Genomic DNA, 24786 nt, shown 5'->3' with positions numbered 1-24786 from the left:
TACATACTCACCTTGCTGTGTCATCTGTCAGCAGAAGCAGGAGCCCCAAGAATTCCCGATGGTGGCAGGATCTTCTCATTTCAGAAAACAAGTAACCTGATTATAAAATCATATCCTTTAGTAAAAACTGAAACCCTAACTGAGTCTCTTAACTGTGTCAATGGTTGTCGGCCCGACTCAGTACACCCCCCAACTGCCAAGACAGACAGACACACACACACACACACACGCACGCACACACGCAGCCCAGAGGCTTCCCCCAGAACTGGTGTAAGGAAAGCAAAGCCAGCACAGAGTCGTAGAAACATTTCTGAGTCCGCTGCTGCACAGAGCAGGGTCGGTGGAGACGTCAGCATTTTATTCCGTCCAATATGCTGCAGGTTAATTTGTTTGGAAGCATTTTCAAAAAAGTTACTAGCCAACTCTCATGGCAACATCAAATCTCTATAAAGCAAGAAATAAAATCATATTTTAAGGATTAATCACATAACTAATCACAAAGTTTTAATAGTAACTGTGTTACAATTAAGAAGTTAATATAGTTTAATGCTTATAAGGTTGTTTAAACCACGGAGCAGAGCAAGATTAGACACAAAACATTTGCTGGACAAGCACTCTGATGATGACTAATTACTAAGAATTGTTATAGAAGCCCTGGCTGGCATAGCTCAGGGGACTGAGCGCAGGCTGCGAACCAAAGTGTCGCAGGTTCGATTCCCAGTCAGGGTACATGCCTGGGTTGCAGGCCATGACCCCCAGCAACCGCACATTGATGTTTCTCTCTCTCTCTCCCTCCCTTCCTTCTCTAAAAATAAATAAATAAAATCTTATATTAAAAAAAAGAATTGTTATAGAAAACCTAGAAAATCAGAACATAAGTTCAAAAATTATTTTATATATCCATTTTAATTAATATTAATATTGTGAGGACCTACATGATATGATTTATATATCAAAATGTTGTAGAAGAGATGTTCACCTAGAAATCATAATTTCCTCACAAGCTAGTTTTAGGGAGGAATTATATTTTAATAGTTAATGGCGTGGTTCTAAAACAGCTAAACCCCAAGTCTGTCACTTCCCAGTTCTATGAGCCAGCCACTCTGGGCATCCTCCTCCCCAGGATTCAGCTTACGTAGTTGACGCAAGAATTAGATAGGCCGTGCGTCTTACTCAGTAATCTTTGCTGCTGCATAATGTACCTCTGTATGATGTTCCGCAGGCTATTCGCTACTTAGACAGCCCTGCTGCAGTCAGTCCTGTACATGTTTCTTGTTACATACGTTCGATAATTGTCAGCATTCTATTTAATTTACTTCATTTCTCCTTTTTTCTCCCCTTGAGGCATTTCAAAGAAAATTGCAGACAGCCTGCCATTTACCCTACAAACGGCAGCACAGACCTCCAGACAATAATAACGGTACTTTTAATAAGACCTCACCAGGAAGCGAAACGAAGAGCTATATTGTTGAGGAAACATATACACATATGGCAAAACTATTAAAAGAGAAGAAGGGAATGATGAACGCATAACCCAGCACAACAGTTCCTCTGCGCGGAAGGGAAGCATAGACGTGGGCAGGGAGATGCGCACAGACTGGCCACGTGCTGGTTCTTAAATCCCGTAGGGGGCGCTCCAGCGTTCATTTCCTCACTGTGCTTTACAACTTACATGTATGTTACAGGCACATATCCAATGTTGTATCACAAATATTTAAAAGTAAAAAATAAAGAGTTAAATAGGCAAGTGTGGGGGAAATTCAGGGAACACTTCCTGAAGCACACTTTGCATTGTGCATAAGTTAGGCATTGCAATTGTGTAATTTTTATTAGATCTACATGTAAAAATTCTGCATACTTGCCAAGCCTCTGGGAGTTAGTGTCCTTATCTACGGCAGAAGTATTGTGCTACTTTGTCTCTACAGTCTCTCCTGTCCCAGGTCTAGAAGTGAAAAACTATGTTTTACCTTTGGAGAAAGAAATGAATCGATGAATAATTTGGCTCATTAAATTCCCCTCTATGCAGTAGTCCTGACTAAATGACATCTGACATGAGTGTTTGACATCTTAACCACAAATAATAAGTGCATATTTTAGATTTAACATTAAGAATGTGAATAAACACAACTAAATCGGCATCCTTGTTATGCTTTTATTCTTTCATCAAATTCTGGCTCTGTACATGTTTTATTATGAAATTGTATACATAAACTAATTCAGCAAGCCCAATCAGCTTATTTTTGTAAATGTTAAACATCAGCATGTTTTCTCCCTAAATAAATGGAGAAAATGTAGATGAGGATATTTATAACAAATATTTAAAGACCCCTAAAGTGACATGTAATCTTGCGTTAAAGCAATTACTACTGTGAACACCTGGGACCCACCTAATTGACTCCAGATGGTGTTGAACATATCAAAAGTAGAAGGTTACAGATCACTCTCACGTACCAGAAATTCACGGGTTTTGTCATAGACTCATATTTTTTAACTTAGAAAATGCTGGAGTGGTCTGGGACAACTTAGTAAGATTGAATATTTTATGCAAAAGAGGCCTGCATAACTCTGAGAGAGTAGATCAACAAAACACTTAGGTTTAATTTTATACATACATGTTAAGCGATTAAATAAATGCATTGTTGATTTTAACGGTTCATTGTTAATATCAATTAATTTGTGTATTAATATTAAACTACTGTTAATTCGTTTAATATTAATTAATAAGCTTAGGAAAACAGGAGGATGGGTTCTTAGAAATTAAGACCCTAAATCAGTGTAACTCCGATATAAGGGAATTTCAGTGTCTGAAGGAAAAGGCAATAATGTGTGTGTTTTGAAAAGTTTTATGACAGATTTTTTTATGTCATTGTCACAACACCCTGACTCACAGCACTACCCTTTTTGTGTTACTGTTTATTACCTTAAAAACAAAACAAATGCCTTATCTCAGAAACGTAATTAAATTCTGAAATATGTGTAGAGTTGGAGTGCAGGATCAGGGAATACGGAGCATTCTTCTTCCAGAGGACATAGACCAAATTCTGAGGTCGATGGTCTGGCTGAGCCACCTCCAGCCCTTGCTGGCCTCTGTCCCCCTGCTTTTATCAGGTGCCCCGTGCCTGCGGGTCAGTCGGCACGGTTCTGCGAGGCCGGTCCACTGAATAGGAAACGGGCGTGTGGCCCTAACAACACCCCTGCGCAGTGTTGGACTCTGCATCTCAGGACCACGGGTAGCTAATCTGCTAAAATGGTCAGGGATGCTGTGATAGGAAAATCTCTGACTGTCCTTTCTTCCAGGCAAAATATGTATTTCAAAATATGCATTCGGTAATGATGCCTTTAGTTGTCGGGGAAATAAATCTGGTCTTGAGTATTTAGAAATGAAGATGTAGGAGAGAATGAGAAATGGCATTTCTATTAAGACGCATTTTAAAGGTGCCATGCTCTACCACGTTAGCATGACCCAGGCTGTCCCATGTCTTTACGTGGTGAGAAAAGGAGACAATATAGTTTTTTCGATAAATGTGATACAAAAATTTGTTACAGATTTCTAATGTTACAATACTAAGGAAAACACTAAAGAGACAAATAACTGTTTTGTTCATTTGGTGATTGCATAAAGTTATTAAAAATATGCTATGGCCAGGCTCAGTGTTTAAATTTTAATGGTAAAAAGGTTGTAATAAATAAAAATGATACATTACAGAGTATAAAAGTAAAATAAATCTAAAAAATAGTAAGAGTGTTTTTTTACATTATATTTTAGATATTTAGTTAACACTAGAGCTATATGACTTACCTGAAATTAATGAGTGTATAATTTATACATTGAACCGAGCTTTGTTTTTAATGAGGCTCCATTTGTGGGACCTCAGAGTTGTGGGTGCATTTGAGTTTCGTATATAATTGACTTACTGAACATGCAATTTTTTGTTGGCCTTAATAAGAAATTTGTCTTTGGAAATTTACTTAATGGGGCATACTGTTCACAAATGTAAGGTTATGGGACTAATTACCTGAAAACATCTGCTGGTAGGAAGCTAAGTATAACCTAGAGGTCCACACGTACACAGAAGATTGTTTACCTTGGTTTTAGAGGCCCTAGCTGAGGTTGCAGTCAAGGCCAGACTACTGAAGAACAGTGCTAATGGCCAATCAGTGGATACAGGGAGCTGAATGGTGGAGGCCGTTACTTATGATGGGCTACTTCTATTAACTACATGAGCTTTTTCCTCAGATTCCACTTTGGAGTATGTGTCTATTCTTGTGTGGGGTTTTGGAGAAATTCCAAGTAAGATCATGCATACATCAGAAAAATAAGGCACGGTGGGAATAGAAAATTGAGTATAGGCAGGGGGGAAATGAACCAGAGCAATTCTCGAGTCCAAGTACTCACTGGACTCTGGACAATATACTCCCCAACAGTGTTGCCAAATCTCTTTAAGACTGCCTTAAAATTACTGTCAGCCCTTTAATGTGCATTCTTTGGTGAAAGTATTTACTCGGCTCTGAATTTACTTGTAACCTTTCCCCACAATATTCTACCTCAATATTTTGTCATATATTTGCCTAAAAGCAAGAATATTGAATGCTATACCTCCCCTCATACATTGATCCAGTTTGGGGATGTCTTGCTTTAAATCTTTCGTCTGAGGTCACGTGTCCGCTGCTTTCTCTCCTAAATGCTCACAAACACATCGGACTGATGCAAATTCCATACTCTACCCTCCTCGTACCCCTCCAAGAAATTAATGCATGTTACTATCTCATAATATTCAAAACCCATCTTCTTTCATGTCACAATATTTAGAAAAAATCTCTCGCTTCTAATTTTACATTGTTCTTGCCATTTTGTATTATTTTACAAAGACTACTGAAAATAACTCACAGACAGACCAGTCATGATGCAAGTTATTTTGGGGGACTAAGGAGTATGTGGCTCTAAAAAACAAGCTTATTTCCCCCATGCTCTTTCTTCCTGAGTGTGCATGACGAGGTCTCCTTTTTTCTTCGTCTGCAGCCCCATTCCTCACTCAAATTTTACTCTTAACTGAATCATTAAATGTATCAACAACCTAAGCCCACCCTGGGGCATTGTGGGAAATAAAGCCTTCAGTATATCTTCATTATATCTGGAGGGTAAAGCCTTCCAGATCATACACTAAGACATCAATTATACATGTTTTCACATTAAAAGCTCTGAGAAATCATAAACAGTAATAATTGTAATTACAACAATAAAAAATACTGACAACATCAAGTGCTGGAATGGATAAGAGCCGCTGGAACTCTCATGCATGCTTGCTGGGAATACAAAACGCAAAAGCCACCTTGAAAAAGTTTGCTTGTTTCCTGTAAAGTTAACAAGATCACACAGAGGCTTTTTAAGAAATTAAGCTAATCAGTCTCCCTTCAAAATACAGCTCCTGCTTCTGTTTTCTCACCCATAATCAACTGATCCTTTAGAATAGTCTGCTGACTGCAACATTGAATAGGTCACCTCAGCTTTTGAATAACCTCCTTAAAACTCAGTGAAAATAGAAATTACCTTTGGTATTCAGTTGTCAAAATCACATTCATAACAAAGGGAACGAGATGAATGCAAACAATGCAAAACTATTGGAAATGAAACAGACTCCATTGTATAAAGTTTCTGGTTCTTAGGGGTGGGAGTGTCAAAGGAGAGCGTATTTAGAATAGAAAAAGGAAGAGACGCTGCAAGACTGATTCAGCCTCAAGCAGAAGCTGGGAGGTCACACTGGCTGAACAAGGAAACTGATGAACAGCAAATATGCCTTTTCAAAACATACCTAGACTTTTCTTACACAAGGAAAATCTAACAGATTAAGGAAAGTGTTAGTAGGGTTACCATGTAAATAACAAGAATAAACAGCTTTGAAAGAGATTCCCATAAGTGTTTCAAAGCAAGAACGTGTGATATTGAAAGTGATTTAATAATGATTATGATCTTAAATGGGTTTTCTGGCCTCCTTCCATTTTCTCTTTTATCACACCTCTTTCTCCCTGGTCATTTTTTTTTAATTTTTATGGTAACATAATAAAAGCTTTTGCATGTCAGAACATCAATAGAACTGAATTTATATGATTTTTTTAAAATTTCTGTGTAGTGGACACATTCAAAGTAATCAAAATGAAGAAATGTTATTTAGCATAACTGAGCTTTCACATATGGATATATTTCAAGACACAGAAAGCTGGGTGACACACACTAAACAGCGACCGTGAGTTTTGGCGCGGAGCCATGGAAGGCACAGTTGGAAAGTATGTATTCTGTTCCAGCTCCCTGTCGCTGCACCCTGTGGCTGCTGAGCTAGAGCTGTCTCCTCCACACCCACCACCACCAGGTCTGTACCCACGTAGTCTCCAGTGCTGTCCTGGCTGCTGCCAAGGGAGCAGTGAAACCTTCTCAGTACGACCAAGGGTCTCTTTTGTCCTTGGTCTTTCCATCCCCTTGGAAATATATTTCTGGATGTAGGAAAGTAACATCTACTTTATTCAACTTAAATTTTTTTCTACTTTAACAGGACAGGTAGTTTGCATGTGGAAGAACTAGGTTTGATACACAAAAAAGTAGTTGGGTCCATATTGTATTGTTTTCAATGTAAATCCAAAAATTTTGGGCGCTTTTTGTTATGCACAGTCCCTTTAAAAGTTTGAACTCAGAGTGGTATAATGGTGTTGAAGATATGCTTTGTGATGTGAATTACAAATAAACCAACGAATGTGCGCAACGAGTAGAGTGTGTCTAGAGGATAAAAGTGTGTTTAACACGAATGTCTTCCATTGGGATTCCTGGAAGCAGATGACCAGCTGGGTGCAGAAAGTATATAGTAGAGTGATTTTTGAGGGGGGCACAGCTACCAGGATGGAGAAGGTACAAAGACAGGACCATGGAGGGGGAGGAACTGACCCTTAATACCCTGAGACTGAGGCCTCAGTTTGCCCTGCTGGGAGGATCTCAGGGACCCACCTGCTGCTGGGAGCTCAGCGTCAGTTCACAGTGTCCGAGAAGCAGAAAAGGCTCTGAGTGAAGGGCAGGGGCTCTGGACCCAGGCGGGCTCCGTGGGTTTATTCTCATGCAAGCATTTACCAGCCTGTGTGATTCGAGCAAGTTAACCTCTCTGTATCTGAGTTTCCTAACGGTGACATGGGCGTAATGACACTACTTGCCTTGTTGGATTATTCTGGTCATTAAGTGAGTTGATGTAAGAGATGGTCTTAGTGCATATCAGGCATTACGGATGTGCTGGCTGCTAATATTATTCATAATAGTAGTATCACTGCCTTAATGGGAAAACCACCAGTAAAGATTTATTCAGACATACTGTAATTTGTATGGGATGGTGATCACTCAAAGTAACATTTACTTCTAGCACTTTAAGGTTATTACGTGTTATCACTTGATTTATCGGCGTGGGCAGGTGCTTTCACGTGTCATGACATTCACAGGACTGCCGCTGGGCGATAAGCACAATTAAATTACCCACAGCATCTGGCCCTTTAACCAATCACTGGCAGGACATTAAGATTTTATATTTGTTCTCTCTTAGTTTTCTGACATTCCAACAGCTGATTAATTCTGGTAGCAATCATCTATTCTAGATGTGAACGTTTTATAGGAACATAAAAATGAATAGTGAGTAATGCCTATTAATCGTATTGTTTTACATTGTTATTTATTGAAAATATGCATTAAAAAGTTTGAACTCTAGAATATACATCTTATTAAAATAATCAGGTTTTCCCCAAATTAACCTACAGATATAAAATAGTTCAAATGAAAATATTAATGGGTAAAATATTTCCAAAATAATATAATTTAATGAAAAGCCAAGAGAATTTTAATATGTGTAGCATCAAATATTACAGACATGTTAACTAACACAATTTGGAATTTTTTTTAAAGTCAAAAGCAATAAAAAGAACAGGATAGAAGGCTAAGAAAGTTACCATGTGTCTACAGTAATTCAATATAAGATGAATACATCCTTCCAAATTAGTGGGGACAAGAGAGGTGGAATGACTAAATAAATGACATTAACTTAATTATTTGACAGTTTCGTAGCAAGAGTTAAACCTCTACATCTTTAAACGGTAAAACAATAAATTGACTGTGGAGTAATATAATGATTTTATTTGAAATTTGAAGTGAATAATGAAAAGTACTTATATTAGAAGAGTTATCTGATCTTGTGTGGAGAAGGTGTCCCTGGGTGTACTGTATGTCAAAAATTGTGGAAGAAAAATTTATTGATTTACATGCATGAAAGTTAAAATTCTTCTGAAAGTCAATGTTCCCGTCAACAAAACAGAACACTTATGTCTAAATATTAACAAACGTGCCATCGCACTGGAGTTGTGTCTCTCAAGAAGGTCTCCATTGGGTGGCATCGGTCCTCTGAGTCTCGTTGAGGACTGCCACTCCCCCTTATGATTGGAATCTACACCGTGATCGCTGCCTGTGGGCAATATTGTGCAAACTTCATTGTGGTACTTAGTGTTTGCCCATTTATATTTAAAATGTAATTATTGATACCATTTCATTTAAATACCATCTTGCTGAAGTTCATAGGCAAGACAATAAGGCTGACTGTTATTAAGAGGAACTATGAAACAATTTCTGTGTAAATTCTAAATGTTCATAAGAGCACCTTAAATATTATTATTGCAGAGCAAAAGGTAGTGCAAGTAAAAATATTGAGTTCCTCCGTAGGGAGGTAAGGTGGCCAAGAGCGCAGTTCTCTAGAATGGCTTCTATGTGAGTTCTCTGACATTGAAAAAGTAAATGCATGGACTGTGAAGATGAATTTCAGTATAATCTTCAAATGATAAATTAATTGTCAGAGAAATATGCTTTTAAAAATAGAAAAGAATATAATTGTGGTATCTGGCAGGGAACTTAAAATTAATTGGTACCCACGAGATTGCATTATTAGTTGAATACATCAGCAAGTTAAACTACCACACTAAACAAGTTATATTACATATTATTTAGAGGAAATGTGTACAACGTATATTAGAATGAATGCATGCATAAAAACACAAAGAAGAAAAGAAAGAGTAAAAACTGCAACTAAAAGAAAGCCAAATCCAAATGTATGAACTATTCAACATGAGTGTAGTAAGTAACTTATTGATTCATATAATTGGTAAGTCCAGGGATAAGATTAGCTTGTCTCTGACTGCATCCAGTTGGTTAAGCAATTATTCAGGAGTGTCTCTCTGCTCTTCTCTTTCTGTTCCTTTCTTGATGATTGGCTGAATTCTCAGGCAGACTTTTTCCACGTGGGAGCTAGACTTAAAAGCCTCAAGTTTATATCACGATCAGTGTCTGTGATCTAAAGAGAAGATGGTGCCACTTTCAAAACATAAAGCAAAAATCAGCAGAGTGTTTGTCATGTGTTTTTGCATGAAATAATTGCTTTGGTCAGAGAGAATGACACTACTCCAAGATAGGAAATGGACCACTTGTAGAGGGAGAGCCAGCCCCACCAGCCCCAGGGGCTGACTGTGAGGAGTCTGTTGTCAGGAAGATTGAAGAGCAGTGGCATAAAAAAAATGTTTATTCCAACAGTAATCAAGGAATTGTAAATCAAAACTATAGTGGCATAGCGCTTACACACTCAGATTGGAAAAAATTACAAAGTCTGAAAACACTGAGTGTTTGCAAAGATGAGGAGCTGCAGGAACACTCGTGCTCTCTGGTAGGAATTGTATGCAAGCGTAGGGGTAGCATAAATGGGTGAGGGAATGAAAGATAAGGCACAAAAGCACAAATGATATAAAGAAATGAAATTCATTTCAGTTAACAAACACACTTTTATTGCAGAATTATTTTGCATTGGAGTAGACATGGGATGGAAGCCTCAGGTCGGGATAGGATGGAGAATGCAACCTCAGGGTTCCTGTAGCTCCCTTTCCTGCTGGAGGAAGAGTGCCTTCTCCTGCACTTTGAAAGCAGAAGATTGTATGTGTGTGTGTGTGTGTGTGTGTGTGTGTGTGAATGCACGCCCATGTGCTTTGGGGGGAGTGGGGGAAAATTGATCTCTGGCAGGACCCTATGAGAATTGCAAATTCCAGGCAGGCCCTCCGGCCTGGCCCTGCCTACTCCTCCCTCCGTCTGCTTCTCTTCCCCCCCCGCCGAGTACAATCAGAGTGCACGCCACATGCAACTCTTCCATGATGCACACAGAGCGAAAGGAAGCCCAGCGCTTATATTTCATGAAAGCAGCTTCTTCCTTTGTTTCAGACTTTGTTTTGTCTGTTGGCTCAGGATAATCCTAAACCCGAGATTTCAAAACATGGAATTTAATTGAGTGTATTGAATTTTGTTTTCGTTTTTCTCATGGAGATTTCTAATCATTTAATAATACTCTTTTTCAAGACCTGGAAAGTACTGAAAGCTATAAAATTGGAGTTATACACACACAAAAATACATCATGATATGCTTAAGGAAAACACACTAGGGATAATCAGACAGACTCATTTTGATCTTTGCCTTGTTTCCTTTACATCAGTACTAAATCATACCAAAAGGCTTGTGGTGGTATATCGTTTTTAGCTCCTTTGGAGATTTTTATTGAAGAAAATTTTCCAGTTCATGTGTTTGACTAGTTTAATGTACACAGAAAATGCAGGCAGTAGATAAATTATTAGAGTCGCTCTCCTTGTCATCAAAAACTTGCCTCTGGCTACCGAGTATGACCTATAGAAGTGTAGACGGGTTAAAGAGGCAATGGGACAGTCTCTGAGGAGAACAAGAAATTATTTAGTTATTATTGTGGTATGCTTCCTTTTGAAGGATATATAAAACATTAAATTAGCAATGAACTAGAGAAAATATTGGGGTATGTACTAAACTCTTCAGTCCTTTCACGGAACCTATTATTTTGGTTACGTATTTTCTCTCTTTTTCCTGCCAGCTCTCACTTGTTCTAACCCTAACTGCTTGTTTGATGTTGAAGTTGTTGGCATTCATTTCCTCAGAGATACACCCAAGGAAACATTCAGTTTCGGTATTTTAGTTCACAAGTTGGTGTTTAGGATGACTAATGAAGCATAGAACTCACCCAGAATCACCAGGTATATGGCTGTCTGGCAATGTGGAGGCCTCCCGGGCTGCGATACAATTAAACTGAACGTTACCTCCCCTCTGTACCAGGAGACCCTGAGCAGGCCCAGCCTACAGAACATGTGATGCCAGGAAAATATAATGCAGAATAGCAACACCCACCATGTTAGGATATAATTAATTTAGTTTCATATAGCCTAATATCCTAACTTGAAACAGGAATATTGACAGCAATGAAATATATGCTCAATTACATATATTTACACTTTTCCATTTGCAGAAAAGGAAAGTGATGTACAGAAGCACAATATGTTCAAAATTATTTTTTAATTTAAAGTGCTTATTTACTATCAATGCACTGCTAATTGCTTGCAATTTTTCCTTCTGTAATTAAACTAATATGTTGAATAAAGTGTAGGCTGCAGTAATAACTTTCCATATACTTTAATTAAGTAATTCTGCATGCATTTATTTCTGACCTAGAAGCATCTCTTCTACTCTAAGTGCATTTTCTTATTTGCTTCACTTATTTAAATTCAGTAAATTAAGATTTCAACTCACCTTTCCATATACAAACAATAATAGTTTAGGACACATGATGTAACACTTTTATGTTAATAAATTATCTGCTATATGATGACGTAAGTATTGGTCCAAGAAAGGCTTTGCTAGTGTGCGTATATATTGTTTGTGTATGCAGGTAGTGTATATGCATGTAGTGTATAGCGATCTAGTTTACTCCATATCATTAAAGTCAGTGGTATACTGTGCAGATCAATCCACCCAATAACAAAGTGTATTTGAAGGAAGCAACATAATATATACGTTAAGGTTTTATGGGTACAATAACTACAATATCTTCCAGGCAATTCAGATTTAATTTATGCCTGAGTTCTCCGAGGCCTCAAAACTCAGAATTCACATTTATCAACACATCAGCCCCAAGCAGTTTTTTGAACACCATCCAGTTGTATTACTAGGTTAAAAGATTAAAAAAACAATATAGCAGAATGAGACCATAATTAGAAGAAAACACTCAACTGAATACAGACTGCTGAGATAACTTTTGCAAGACCGTGTGTAGTAACTGTTACCAAGGACAATGGGTCTTTCCTGGTTTTTCCAATATTGTCATCAAACTCCAAGAGGGAAGTTCTTTGCTTTAAAAAAACTGATTTTAAAATGTAATTCATGCTGTTTTAAACATGACAGACCATGAGGTTAATGAGTTTTTATCTTACTTAACATTATCTCAGCTGCTTTTCCAACATTGTGTGTTGACCTGAGAACATGTATATAGTTCAGAATAGAAGAAAAACATACACCTTCTTTTCAGAGAATTACCCCGCATGTTACCAGGGTTTGGAACGAGCTTCTTCACCTTGCTAAGTGCCCCTCAGGAGTTCCGATGGTGGCAGGCTGCGCGTTACTGGAGCCCAAAGCCAGTGGGCTGGGACTGGCAGGAGGGCCGAGGTGGGAGTGAGGACTAAGGAAAGGGAAAGAGAGCTCAAGTCTAGAATGTAATGGCCTGACATGTTTCCACTAAGTGCTCACTAGAAACTAGGCACAATTTTAAATTTGGAGGATATTTTGGAATACAGAGATCTCATGTTTTCAATTCTAGACGGTCATATATTTAACAAACAGTGACAGTACAGTTCTTAGTTCAGGTTGCTACCACAAAATGCCATAGACTGGGTGACTTAGGCAACAGAAATGTGTTTCTCACAGTTCTGGAGGCTGGAAGTCCAATATCAAGGTGCCAACATATCCAGCCCTACTGGCTCACAGACAGCCAGCTTCTCATTGCGGCGTCCTCACTTGGTGGATTGCAGAGAGAGAGAGAGAGAGAGAGAGAGAGAGGGGGAAGGAGCTTATGTTTGTCCTTCTGTGAGAGCACTAGGCCCATTCGCAAGGGCTCCACCCTGGTGACCTAATTACCTTCTAACGGCCCAACCCCCTAACATCATTGGAATGGAGGTTAAAATTTAACATTTGAATTTTGAGCAGACACAAACATTAAGTTTATAACATATGCAAAAATAAATGAAAAGAACTGTGCATGAAGCGTGATGTGCCTCAGTCTCTGACTGGGCCAGATTGTATTGCACGAGTGTTTCTGATGTAGGTGGATAGCAGAGGAAGGATGATAGAAATGGGAACGTGAAAGAAAGATACAGATCCACCCGTGAAAAGAAATAAATGTTATGGAAATAACAGCTCCTCACCCCCTAACCTGTTTGACCTTTTTACTGAAGCCCTCCAAATTCACAAATTATTATGTTTTCCTAATATGGAGCAGGCTTTGTAATTGATGAGTATATTAATATACAAAACTATCCAATAAATTAGAAATAGATTTTAATTCTATGTTGTAATTATATTAATATTATATTTTGATACATCAGGAAAATTATTGATTACAAGACACATTGGGGAGCACTAAAATACAAATATATATCTATATATGTGTACAAACATATGCATATATGTATACATGTATATATACATACACATATATGTGTATGTTTGCAAGATTGTGAAATGGATTCATGTTCACTGATAGTAAAGGATGAACAAATGTCAATGTTAGACTATATTTAATTTCTCTAAATGCAGAGCAACTAAAGGTTCACACCTGAATAACGCATTATAAGTACCTCGTGATGTGGCAGGATGGGCATTATTGTCTGCTCATAGAGAGAAAACCTAAGAGTCGTTCAGTCCACAAGTGTTTATTGGGATGCAACAGGTGCCAGGTTGAACGCCCCATCTTCAGGCTGCAACCAAGAACAAAGGAGACATTGTGTCTCCTCGTGTGTACACAGAGTTTTGAACTGGCTAAACCCACAAACATTTTTAGTGTCAGGCATCAAGATGCCCAACCATCCTAGCACAGCACTATGTTGCCAAATTCATCTACTGAAAAGTATAACAATTAAAAATATTAATTCAGGGGCAAAATGTACTGCAGAGATAAGCTAAATAACATAAGCATATTTCTCTTATCTTTCTAAAAAGTACATATTAATGGTTTCCTGCCTACCAGTTTCATTTTTAAACCTTTCCTCTGACCCTAGGCGCTGACGCTGTGGAAGCTCAATGTAAAAGGTTCGAAGTGAGGGCGAGTGAAGACGGCAGGGTGCTGTTTTCTGCAGATGAAGATGAGATTACCATCGGGGCTGAGAAGCTGAAAGTCACAGGTACTGTAACCTGAGGTCTTGGAACAGTGTTTCCTCCTTGAACGAATTACAACTGGGGAAAAAAAGCCACTTTATAAGATGTGTGATCCCCATGTCTAAAATGGAGTCTCGCATTCTATCACGGTGTCACAACAGTTGGTTATCCAACCGCCTTCAACAAGAAGGCCCTGATTGTGGATGCTGAAGTCAATGTGAACCGTAGCCCTTATGTATAAGTAAAGGTGTGAGTCTCGGGGAGAGGCGGGGCAGGACAGTGGGTATGAATGGTGGGCAATAAAGTGCAGACCAGACACTAAGGAAAGCTATCTAAAGGTGACCAACAAATAAAATTTAGAGATACTATTTAAAAGATAGGCAAAAGAAAACTAAAATGTAAACATCAACTCTAAAATGAAGTAGGGGAAAAGGTTATAAGTATACTAAATTCTTGTTCTTTGGGGCTCATACTTATCTTCAAAATATATAAATCAAGAAAAAGTGCTAATCACCTATTATTTAGAAGTTATTAAAGCCATTCTAATATTAGGGTCATAAGTCAATCAACAACTGAAATTAAAAAGCAAGGACAAAAACAAAATAGAAAGTTAAAGGCATGATTGGGAGTGGGGAAGAATTTTATAAAGACAATTGCAAGCATAACTTCTATTGAATTATTTGATTCACAACAGCAATACATGTTTTATTGAAATATTTTTAAAGCAGCCAAAAAGACCCACACTATTTCAAAAAAGAGAAAAGATGAAATATGTGTGACTCAGTGCTCCCCAGAGCTGGGTTTGGAAACGGCTCTTGGGATATCTGTCATGTCTGTTTAGGTCCAAGTGAGTTCTCTGGGCCACACAGAAGAGTTAGCAGGGTAACTGGCCTCTGCTCTCCATGAATCCCACCTCTACTTCAAAAAATATTTTAAATCCATTTTCTTTGCCTCCAAGTTTCTTTCCTTTATCTTGATGATAACGATAAATTTAGTGTTCAATCACATCAGTGTGCATGTGCACACCTGTGTGCACACCTAGATACCTATGCACTCATGTGTATGTTTAGAATGTTTTCTACACATAATGAAGACATTGTAAAAGTTAGCTCTTTATTCTTATTAATAAAGATAAAATTAATATTGCCAATGTTCCAGACATGAATGCCCAAGTGGATTTCAGAACAGATGCATTATTAAGTAGCCATGGCATTGAACAAGGGTTGTTGGATGGGGACCCTCATCGGGCATCCCTGGGCTCGGCCACAACCCACCACCACCATCCCCACTGACCACTCCGTGCTCCTACCTTATTATGTCCTGCTGCACAGCCAGAACCTGTGGCATCAGGTTGGTGTTTGGGGGTAGTCACCATGGCTGCTGACGTGCTTCATTTCTCTTTTTTTTTCTTAAAACTCCTTGGAAAGGTCAGGAAAGAAGGCATCATGGGAAGCAAAAATTTACCAGATTGACCTTCCTAAATCCTGAGATTGGGGGAACAAAAAAAGCACGAGGATTATGGTTGTCATAGAACACAGACAGATCAGAAAGGACATTGACTTCAGGGCCCTCTGTGCTAACGTGTGAGTTGCAGGTTGGTGGAAAAGTGGGGGATGTGGTGGGGATGCACTCAGGAGGATTGGGCAGATATGATTTCAATATTTAACAGTCTTTGAACCTTGGTAGTATCTAACGGTTATCAGCTTTTGCTACCAACATAATCATGAGATGGCATTTAGGACAGAGGTGTCAAACTCATTTTCACTGGGGGCCACAGCACCCTTGCAGTAGCCTTCAAATGGCCAAAATACTTTTAGGACTGTATAAATGTAACTACTCCTTAACTGTTAAGGAGTTGAAATTACATTCGGCCCTTTGAAGGCAACCGTGAGGGTGATGTGGCCCCAGGTGAAAATGAGTTTGACACCCTGATCTAGTATATTATGCAATTACTCCCAAATTATTTGATCAAGATTCAGATATTTTCATGGGGCACTTGTATCCATAAGCAAAGGAAAGTTTCAGAGCTCTTGACAGCATTCAGCTGTCAGCATGGAATTTTAGCTTTCCCTGGTCTTTATATCACCTTGACCTACAGCAATTGCAGTGAAGTGCTATCTTCACAAAGCTAGACACATTAAGTAGTTTTTGTTTTGTTTTTTGTTTTTAATTTGAGTTGAGTGGGCACTCAACTTCTTCTTGGTATCCTGGCTGCTCATTTGGGCTGTGAAGTCAGAGGAGACTGTGCCCCCTAAAACATCTGTTTTTCGGCTTTTCAGTTAACTGCCTTAAGGCAGCCATCTCTGCTAACTTGTTAATGTTCCCCCTCTCTCTCCCCCTCTTTGTACATGTGAATGTGTGTGTGACACATGCATGGTATATATGTATACACGTGTGTAGAAGTGGATAAATACATTGAGTCTCACTCTGGCTCTCTTTTTTCCTTTCTCTATTCAGAAAAGACATATAGCTTTGAGATAATTTTTCATGTACTCTTGACTGATCTATATTTTCCAACTATCTCAGAATAGTTGGAAATCCGTGTGATTCCAGAAGATCCAAAATAGTAAAATAATATAATTTTGAGGCCATATCATTGCTGAATTCCAGCACATTTTTATAAGGGGTTGAAGCATAGCACTTAGGACAGAAGAATGAGAGTGACCGTGACAAATAACCTGGCTTCAACCTGTGTCCCTATACAAGTGGTATCGCATCGTTAACAAATGCGTGCCAAGTCAGGGAACATTGTCCCGTGGGGACTCCCGCCCCACAGGATTGCATCACATTCCCTTTCCTCGCTGATGCAAACACGCGCCCATACACACTCTCCCTCAAGGCTCTGCTAGGCCCTTCCTCCTTTACCAGAATGTTGCATATTAACTTTGTAGTAGCTCTGTTCCTTCCCAAGAGACTTCTACAATAAAGAAAAACAAAAATATCAAAGGCAAATATAATTTAGAATTTTCCATGCTTAGAGGAGAAAATTGGGCATAACGTAGCATGTGACTTAGGAGAGCGGGGACTGATCAGTAACCCGCGTATACTTTAAAGCGGTGCTTGGGGCGTTTGACACTGGCACTACAGAGAAGCAGTGATTCCAGGGCGCTTCATGTATTAATGATCAGCTAGCGGTGCTGACAAGACTTCAAAGTTGCCTGTGACAAGAGATCTGTGTGAGATTTATCCTAGAATTTCAAATTCGTGACACGCATTTTTTCTATTTAAGGAATATGCATAGGAATTGAAACAGATTCTTCCTAGCTTTGGCCTTCTCGAACAATGGCCTTTTGTTCTCCTCTTTCAGGGTGACAGAGTGGGTGCATGTACGTGACGTGCGTCTACACACCTGGGGCAAAACCACTTCTGACTGAAATTATTTATTGACTTAGTATTGCTCAGGATACTTAACATTTACCCTTCCTAAAAAGTAGCAGGACTTCACCCGATGCGTGTGAATCCCCCTGGTGTTGGGGAGGATGGAAGCAGGATGGCAGGTGGTCACCAGAACACCACCACCCCTCCGGCTCCCATCACTGTGACGAGCAATTGCATGCTTGAATTTTTTACTCTCAATATTACATGACTTGCTCATTTGCTTACTTAAATCTTAATTTGAATACACTTCCTTGACCCTACCATGCCCCCTCTCTGTATTATTGGAGATATGGGAGTTTTACAGGTTAGTGCACGTATGCATACTTGCAAACTTTATTTGCATTTTGTATCCCCTAATACTGGCCAATGATATGACTTAAAGATATCCTTTGAGACTGAGTAAACAAATAAAGATAGAAACCTGTACGCTCAGAAGACTTTTAAATTTAGTGCTTTCAGGCAGATCAGTCAACCGAAATTTACACTTTCATTTGTGCCCCAAGTAACATATTCACTTAGAAAACAAAGTGCATATGTAAGTCACTTGACTTGACAAAGTGACAGACTGTAGCCCTCCCCGTACAATAGCTTAACTTTAAATTAAAAGCTATTAGTTGGACTCAAACCTCTCCTTTTCTTCCTTTGATAGAAAAGGGAAAAGGAGCTAAGTGTAGGAGGAGAAAGGATATATCTATTTTCTGAGGCATTAGAAATTAGAACTGGCAATCAGAAAGAATAATGAATCCCAACATGCATCCACCCCGTGCCCCCGTGTTTGCTCGAAAACCAAGCGCATGGCTCCCGTGTCACCGTTCTCACTGAGTGATTGGAAAGAGAGACAAGTTCTAATGCTCGCTTGACAGCAGAAGAAAGGATTTTCTGAAGAGCTGTCTTTTAAATTAAACACCATGTTTCGGGGTTTAAATCAATATTTTCTGGCTTGTTTTTTTTATTAGGCTTCCACATCCTTGTTCTTGTCTGTTAAACTGGCACACTGTGAACTGGTCAGCTTTGAAATCAAGCGTCCTACTGTGTGGGGCCATTGTTCCTCGCACCTGTCCGAATGCCAAGAATGCACGCAGCAACACTCAGCCATCGGGATGCAGCTCCTTGGCCCAAATGCCACCTGGAGAAATGTGACTAGACCAGGTGCCAAGGAAGGGACTGTGCGATCATTAATTTACTCTAGGGTGGCATTTCAAGTTCATACACTAGAGTAAATCACTCAGCTCCCTCGACTAGTTTTCCAGTCACTTTTTAAACTTACTGAGGATAAAGATTTGGGAGACACTAAAGATTAGGACCTCTCTATCTTCCCCACAAATCCCCAGGTAAAAACTGATCGGCAGGTTTGGAAGTGTATAAATTATGAACTAGACCTTACTGACTCGCCTCTCCCTGACTTATTTCTTAAAGCTATTATTTAAGTGTTTCCCACTTTTATTAAAACAAGACTTGAAAATATAATGTTGTAATAAACATGTGAAAAGTGTCTTAAAAGAGGACAGCCCCTTTAAAAAAGAATGTGGCATGTTGACATAATGTCTCTGTGCAGTGGTTTTAAAATTTTCCACTGATGTTTAAAATTTTCCCTATAGCTGTGGGCCTTAAATCCCTAATATATCTCGAAGATATCATTTATCCTGCCATTGTGTAAATGCATTGTCTGATTTCTTATATATCATGATGAAGTTCCAAAAATGTACCACTTACAGAATATGGTGTACTGAAAGTACGTGCAGTTTCTTTGCTTGCTGGCTGGCTATCGGCCAGGAGCTGGCTGGCATTTTTTCCTGGGGGCGACCTGTATTCCTGCTTTCTAATGTCCTGCCTCCAGGAACATTGGGTTGAGTCTGTATCGTTATTCAAATCTCTCCCATATCCTCTCCTATTGCCAACAGCTGGGGAGAGGTTATCTGCTTTTAGTAGCTTATGGTTACATTGCCTTATTACTTTACCCGGATACTTGGATAATCCAGGATAATCTCCCTATTTTAAGGTCAACTGATTAGTAACCCCAATTACAAATGTGAAATCCCTTTTGTCATGTAGCACATTCTCAGTCTCCAGGGTGGGTTGGTGGTGAGGGCTGAGGGGGGTCATTTGCTGCCTGCCATACTTTAGAAATTATCGAATCTCTCTAAGCCTATTTGGTCTTCTTCAAGGGACATTAGAGGAAATACCACAGAGGATTTTGGTGAAGGTAAAATATATATGTGAAAATCACTTAGGAACAATCTTAGCACAAATTTGACATGTAATAAATACTACCATATCATAATTTTAAATCCCATTAATATTCTCCTTATTTGTTTGATATTTTTAAGATAAATAGTTATAAAGGGAAATAAAAGAATTGCACAACAGATAAGGGAAGAAACCAAATAAGAGAGTTGAAAATACATGATGTGGAAATTATATATTCAATATTACCAATGGAAAATTGTACACTTTACTAGATATTTAAGAGCTCTTGAGAAAATGTCAAAAAGGATAGAAGATGGGTAAGTAATACTAGCTATTTTCTCAAAATACAGGAGTGCAAACAATATAAATTTTATTTTTCTCTCATATTAAAGTTCAGACACAGGCAGCTACAATGACACATCCAGTGACACAGGCTCCTTAAACCTTCCAAACCCAAAACCCTTCAGCTCGGGTTGCTGCCCCTTGCCATCGGTCTGAGGTGGTCACAGGCCTTCATCTCTGCACTGCAGCCCTGAAGAAGTGAGGAAAGGAGGAAGCAGAAGAAAGGACTTTTCTTAGAATATGGCAACCTGGAAATAGAACTCACCACTGATACACTGACCAAAGCTTAGTCGTGTGCTTGTGTGTGCCTGCAAGGATAGCTGAGAAATGCTAGTTCTAAACGGTGGTTAAAACTTAGGGTGAGGGCTTCTATTAATAAAGGAAGAATGAATTAAACAAGAAAATGAACCATTTCCTGCCACAGGAAGTGATTTAATAATATAGAAACTGAGTAAGTGACTTCGAAGGGAAAGAAAGAAAAACAGTTTTAATATATTATCAATTAGACAACAATAGTCTTCAAAATGTCCCTTAAATTTGCACTTTTCTTCAATCCACAGCGATCTCCCTTACCTTATTTTACCTATTGGAGAAGATTCCTGCGCAGTTAATTTTGACATACTTCTTTCTGAAAATCATTGCTATCATGTCATTCAAAAAAAATAAAAACAATCTCTTTACTCCCTATTGTCACCTTCATCAAACTGAAACCTCACTTCCGGTATCAGGATTCTTAAACGGTTTCCTCTTGCACTTTTTTATTCCTTTTGACGTACACACCCTAGTTAGATCAGCCAACTCACTGAGTTTTCCTTCCCTTTATAATTCTGAATGCTTGATGTCGAGAATTGAGTTCTAGAGAATGAAAGTGGAAAATTACTTTCAGGCAACTCACAAATGTCTAGAGCTGAATGAAAGGAATCAAGTCAAAATCAATAGAGGAGCTTTGACAGCAAAATACCAAGGAAATCACAAAGAAACATCAAGTCCAGAAGATTAATGACTGGGGTGAATTTGGAGATGGAGACAATATTTCAGAGATGGGTAGATAAAAGTCTCTGTGAAACTAAGTTCAAAACAAATAATTGTGTTGTATTGTGTTGAGGGCAGAAACCAGTTGAGCATTTGCATCTTCATTTCTGGGTCAAAGAACTCCAATTATAGATGCAGACGGATGATCCAAGAGGCTGATGGCAGATAAACAGAAAACTTCCTTCCTTCCTTCCTTCCTTCCTTCCTTCCTTCCTTCCTTCCAGGAAATTAATCTGTATTTCCTCACTACAGTCCAGTCTCATTTCTACTTTATCTGTGTTGATACATGCATGTGTATATAATACATTCAAATCCTAAATAAGATTTTCTATAACACGAAGTAGAGCCCCTGGAATCTGATTTATTTGGTAGCTAGACATTATTTCAAGCAGATTTATTTAGTAGGTCAGAAAAAGTTAGAGGTGAAGAGGAATGAGTGCATTTAAATGCTATTTATCTGGCTTTCTCAACTACAGTACAGAGAGCTCCTGGAGTAACCTCTCTGTCTTCATGTAGCTAGGTAAATTGAAAACTTAGGATGTTCCAAGTGACATCAAGGGAAAGATTGAGATAAATGATTGATGTTATAATCACTTTGGAAAACAGTAATATAATCTTGGTCTGCAATTTTAAAGGCCAATTGAAATTTAAGGAAGAACAAATTTTAGTTTTAAATTCATTCATCAGGCTGACCTTTGTCTTCAAAATGATCTTACTAGAGTATGTCAAAATACATTTTATTTCTAATTTTACCTGTGGAGTTTTTGTGAGCATGCTTTGCATAAGTGGGTGGAGTCTGTGCTCACATAAATGATAACGGGGCCATCTCTCATTTCACTATAAAGACAGGCAGGGAAGGTCAGAGATACAGGGGAGAAAGGAAAAGGACATCCCAAATTTGAATGGCTTGCCTACATTTTCTGGTTACTGAGTGGTTGAACTAATTTCTGTTGTTATGGTAATTACCACAAACTTAGTGGTTTAAGACAACACAAATTGATCATGTAGAGTTCCAGAAGTTGGAAGTTTGGAAAGGTTCTCACTGAGCTAAACTCAAAGTGCTTGCGGGGCTGTGTTCTTTCCTAGGAGAACCCGTTTTCTTGCCCTTTTCACCTTCCAGAGGCCAGGACACTCCTTGGCTTCTGCTTCCTCAACCTCATCTTCGGAGCCCGCCATAGGGGGCCAAGGCTCTCTCGTGCTGTCGTGTCTCTGGTTCTCCCTCTTTGCCTCCCTCTTTCATTTGTAATGACCCTTGTGATTATTTTGAACCCTCCTGGATCATCTGGGATAATTTCCCTCTTTTAAAGTAATCTGTAGCACCCTTCCATTTGTCATCTAAATTCTTATTTGCCTGAAGGTAACATATTTATAGATTTCAGAGATTAGGATGTGGTTCTGGGGGTTGGGGCAAGACAAGGCACAGAACTATTCTGCTACTGCACTAAGTGACAATCAATTTCATCATTTTTACCCACTAAACTGAGAGACACTGAACAATTGGAACACTGAGCACAAGTTTCATAATTTCTTGAATACAGATGTGGTAGAAGAAGAAAAATGGAACTAGGAATGAGCAAATTTGTGCTCAGAGCATAATTAGCTTAACTTTTTCTAACTATGGATCATCTAAATGCTGAATACCTTTGAACAACTTATATATTCCCTCTTTGCTTTCATTTCATCCACTGTAAAATGGGGATGTTTTTTAAATTGCTGTCAGAGTTTTACTGTGAGTATCATATTATTTGTCATTGTTTTTCAGTGCTTAATATGTGGCTGAAGAGTTTAAATGTTCGATAAATGTTAGCTGTGATTGTCATGATCTCTAGGAGGTGGTAGAAGGAGCAGTGTTATCGGTCTCTTCATCTGGTAGCTTCTGATCTCCTCACAAGGTTCACTAAGATTCGGTGACATTATATATGAGAGAAGACTATACAAATGACTTGAAATTAGGGCAAAGCATTTTTCTTTTCAAAATGTGGCCAACCCGAAAAAGATTTTCCAAAATGCTTTTCATAACTGTCCAGCTGAAAGGCATGAAACGGGTGACCTTTCATCATTTGTTCATCAGCTCCTTGCCCCCTCGGTTGAAGGTAGCCTTGGGGTGTTAACTCCCTAGCAAGGTATTTTGGGGTAATTCTTGGGTGCTGCGTGTCCTGAGCCTGCCTCCTGGGGCTCTGAGAAGCAGGAAGCAGGGCTCAGTGCACTCTTAAACAGTGGGGCTTACCGACTATGCGTGCCCAGGAGTGGGCTGTGCACCACACCTGTGGCTGAACTCGGATGTGAGCTGAGGAAATGTGTCCATTTTATTCAGAAAATAAAATATATTGATTCTGATCATGGCTCTGGACATGAGGTATTAATCTCACAACATGCATAGAAAACTGGGAAGGAAGATGTTTCAGGATAATGTAATTATAATATAAATGTTGCCCGTCCTTGTGTATTAAGTATAACACGCATTTATACCATCAGTTTTTTATTTATCCTACATCTTTTAACATCGCTACTTTCCCCACATACACATACAAAACCCATACCGACTTGATGAATAACTTGTGTTTCATTGCACGGCCTCTTTAAAGTTTATAACTGAGAAATCAAGTGAATTATTGTTTGGTAATTATCCTGGTTGTTTTGGTCTTTAAAACTAGTTGATAGGAATAGCCTTTCAACTGCCAGTGTATTTACTCATTATACAGTGCTGGGACAGAAGTAGGTTTGCGGGTATGAATACACAAAACATATTTGTATGTTTATTCTTGTATTATTATTTATTAATGATTGTCTTGTATTACAACTGTCAACCTACTTTTGCCCCTAAAAAACTGAGACATAAATGTTAGTAAGATACAAGCTACTTGAAAGTTAAAAATATAAGCAACAAGGGACTCTGCATCATTTCTAATACCGATAAATTTAAGTCTAATGTTCTTTATTAGTTACAAATGATGTATTTTTGAAATATTCTTCATCTTGAAGAAAATAGATTTATTCTATTGCATATTCCATATGATCACCAAGTATCTTTTTCATTATCTTTCTTTGAATTCTGAAATGTTGTTCACAACATTTGAACATTCACAACATTGTTCACAAATGAACAACATGGTGGTTTTTTCATCAGAAAAATAAAAACAATTTAACAACACTGTTTCCCTATTTTACTAGAAAAACTAACATTGGCTAGGTTTATAATAAAAGTTTCAATAACTTCATATCATCACCCCAGGATATTAAGTTGATTTGTGTTAAAGTATTAGACAAAGAAATATGCTAGGAAACAGAAGCAGCACATTTTACATACAAATTATAAAACAGAATAATGATAAATTTATTCTACTTTTATTCTTTCATTCCCATTCTTTCTGTTTTTATTTATTGATCCTCAACTATCAGAATCCAAGAGTGGTACTAAGTCTATAAAATTGGTTAAGACAAAATCCTTGAGTTCGAGGAACTCATATTTACTAGGCATGAGTTTAAAGCTTTATCCTATTATATTGTGATAAATGCTCTAATGGCCATTTTTGCAGAGCTGGGAAAGCTGAACAGAGGAAGAAACTGCAGTAAGGAT

At 38.5% G+C, this 24786-nt stretch overlaps 1 protein-coding gene across 1 annotated transcript in view; it reads left to right on the top strand.

The window, feature by feature from the left end:
• The window catches only part of SGCZ (sarcoglycan zeta), a 675263-nt gene that overhangs the window by 626223 nt on the left and 24254 nt on the right, over positions 1 to 24786 (top strand). Inside the window, exon 5 of the mRNA XM_028526929.2 lies at positions 14174 to 14296. Coding sequence (XP_028382730.2) covers positions 14174 to 14296 — 123 coding nt within the window. The remainder of the gene's footprint in view (positions 1 to 14173; positions 14297 to 24786) is intronic.

Source organism: Phyllostomus discolor, chromosome 11 (genome assembly GCF_004126475.2).
Source record: "Phyllostomus discolor isolate MPI-MPIP mPhyDis1 chromosome 11, mPhyDis1.pri.v3, whole genome shotgun sequence".
Lineage (NCBI taxonomy): Eukaryota > Metazoa > Chordata > Mammalia > Chiroptera > Phyllostomidae > Phyllostomus > Phyllostomus discolor.
The sequence above is the reverse complement of the archived record's forward strand: the minus strand, read 5'-3'. Positions and strand labels throughout refer to the sequence as shown.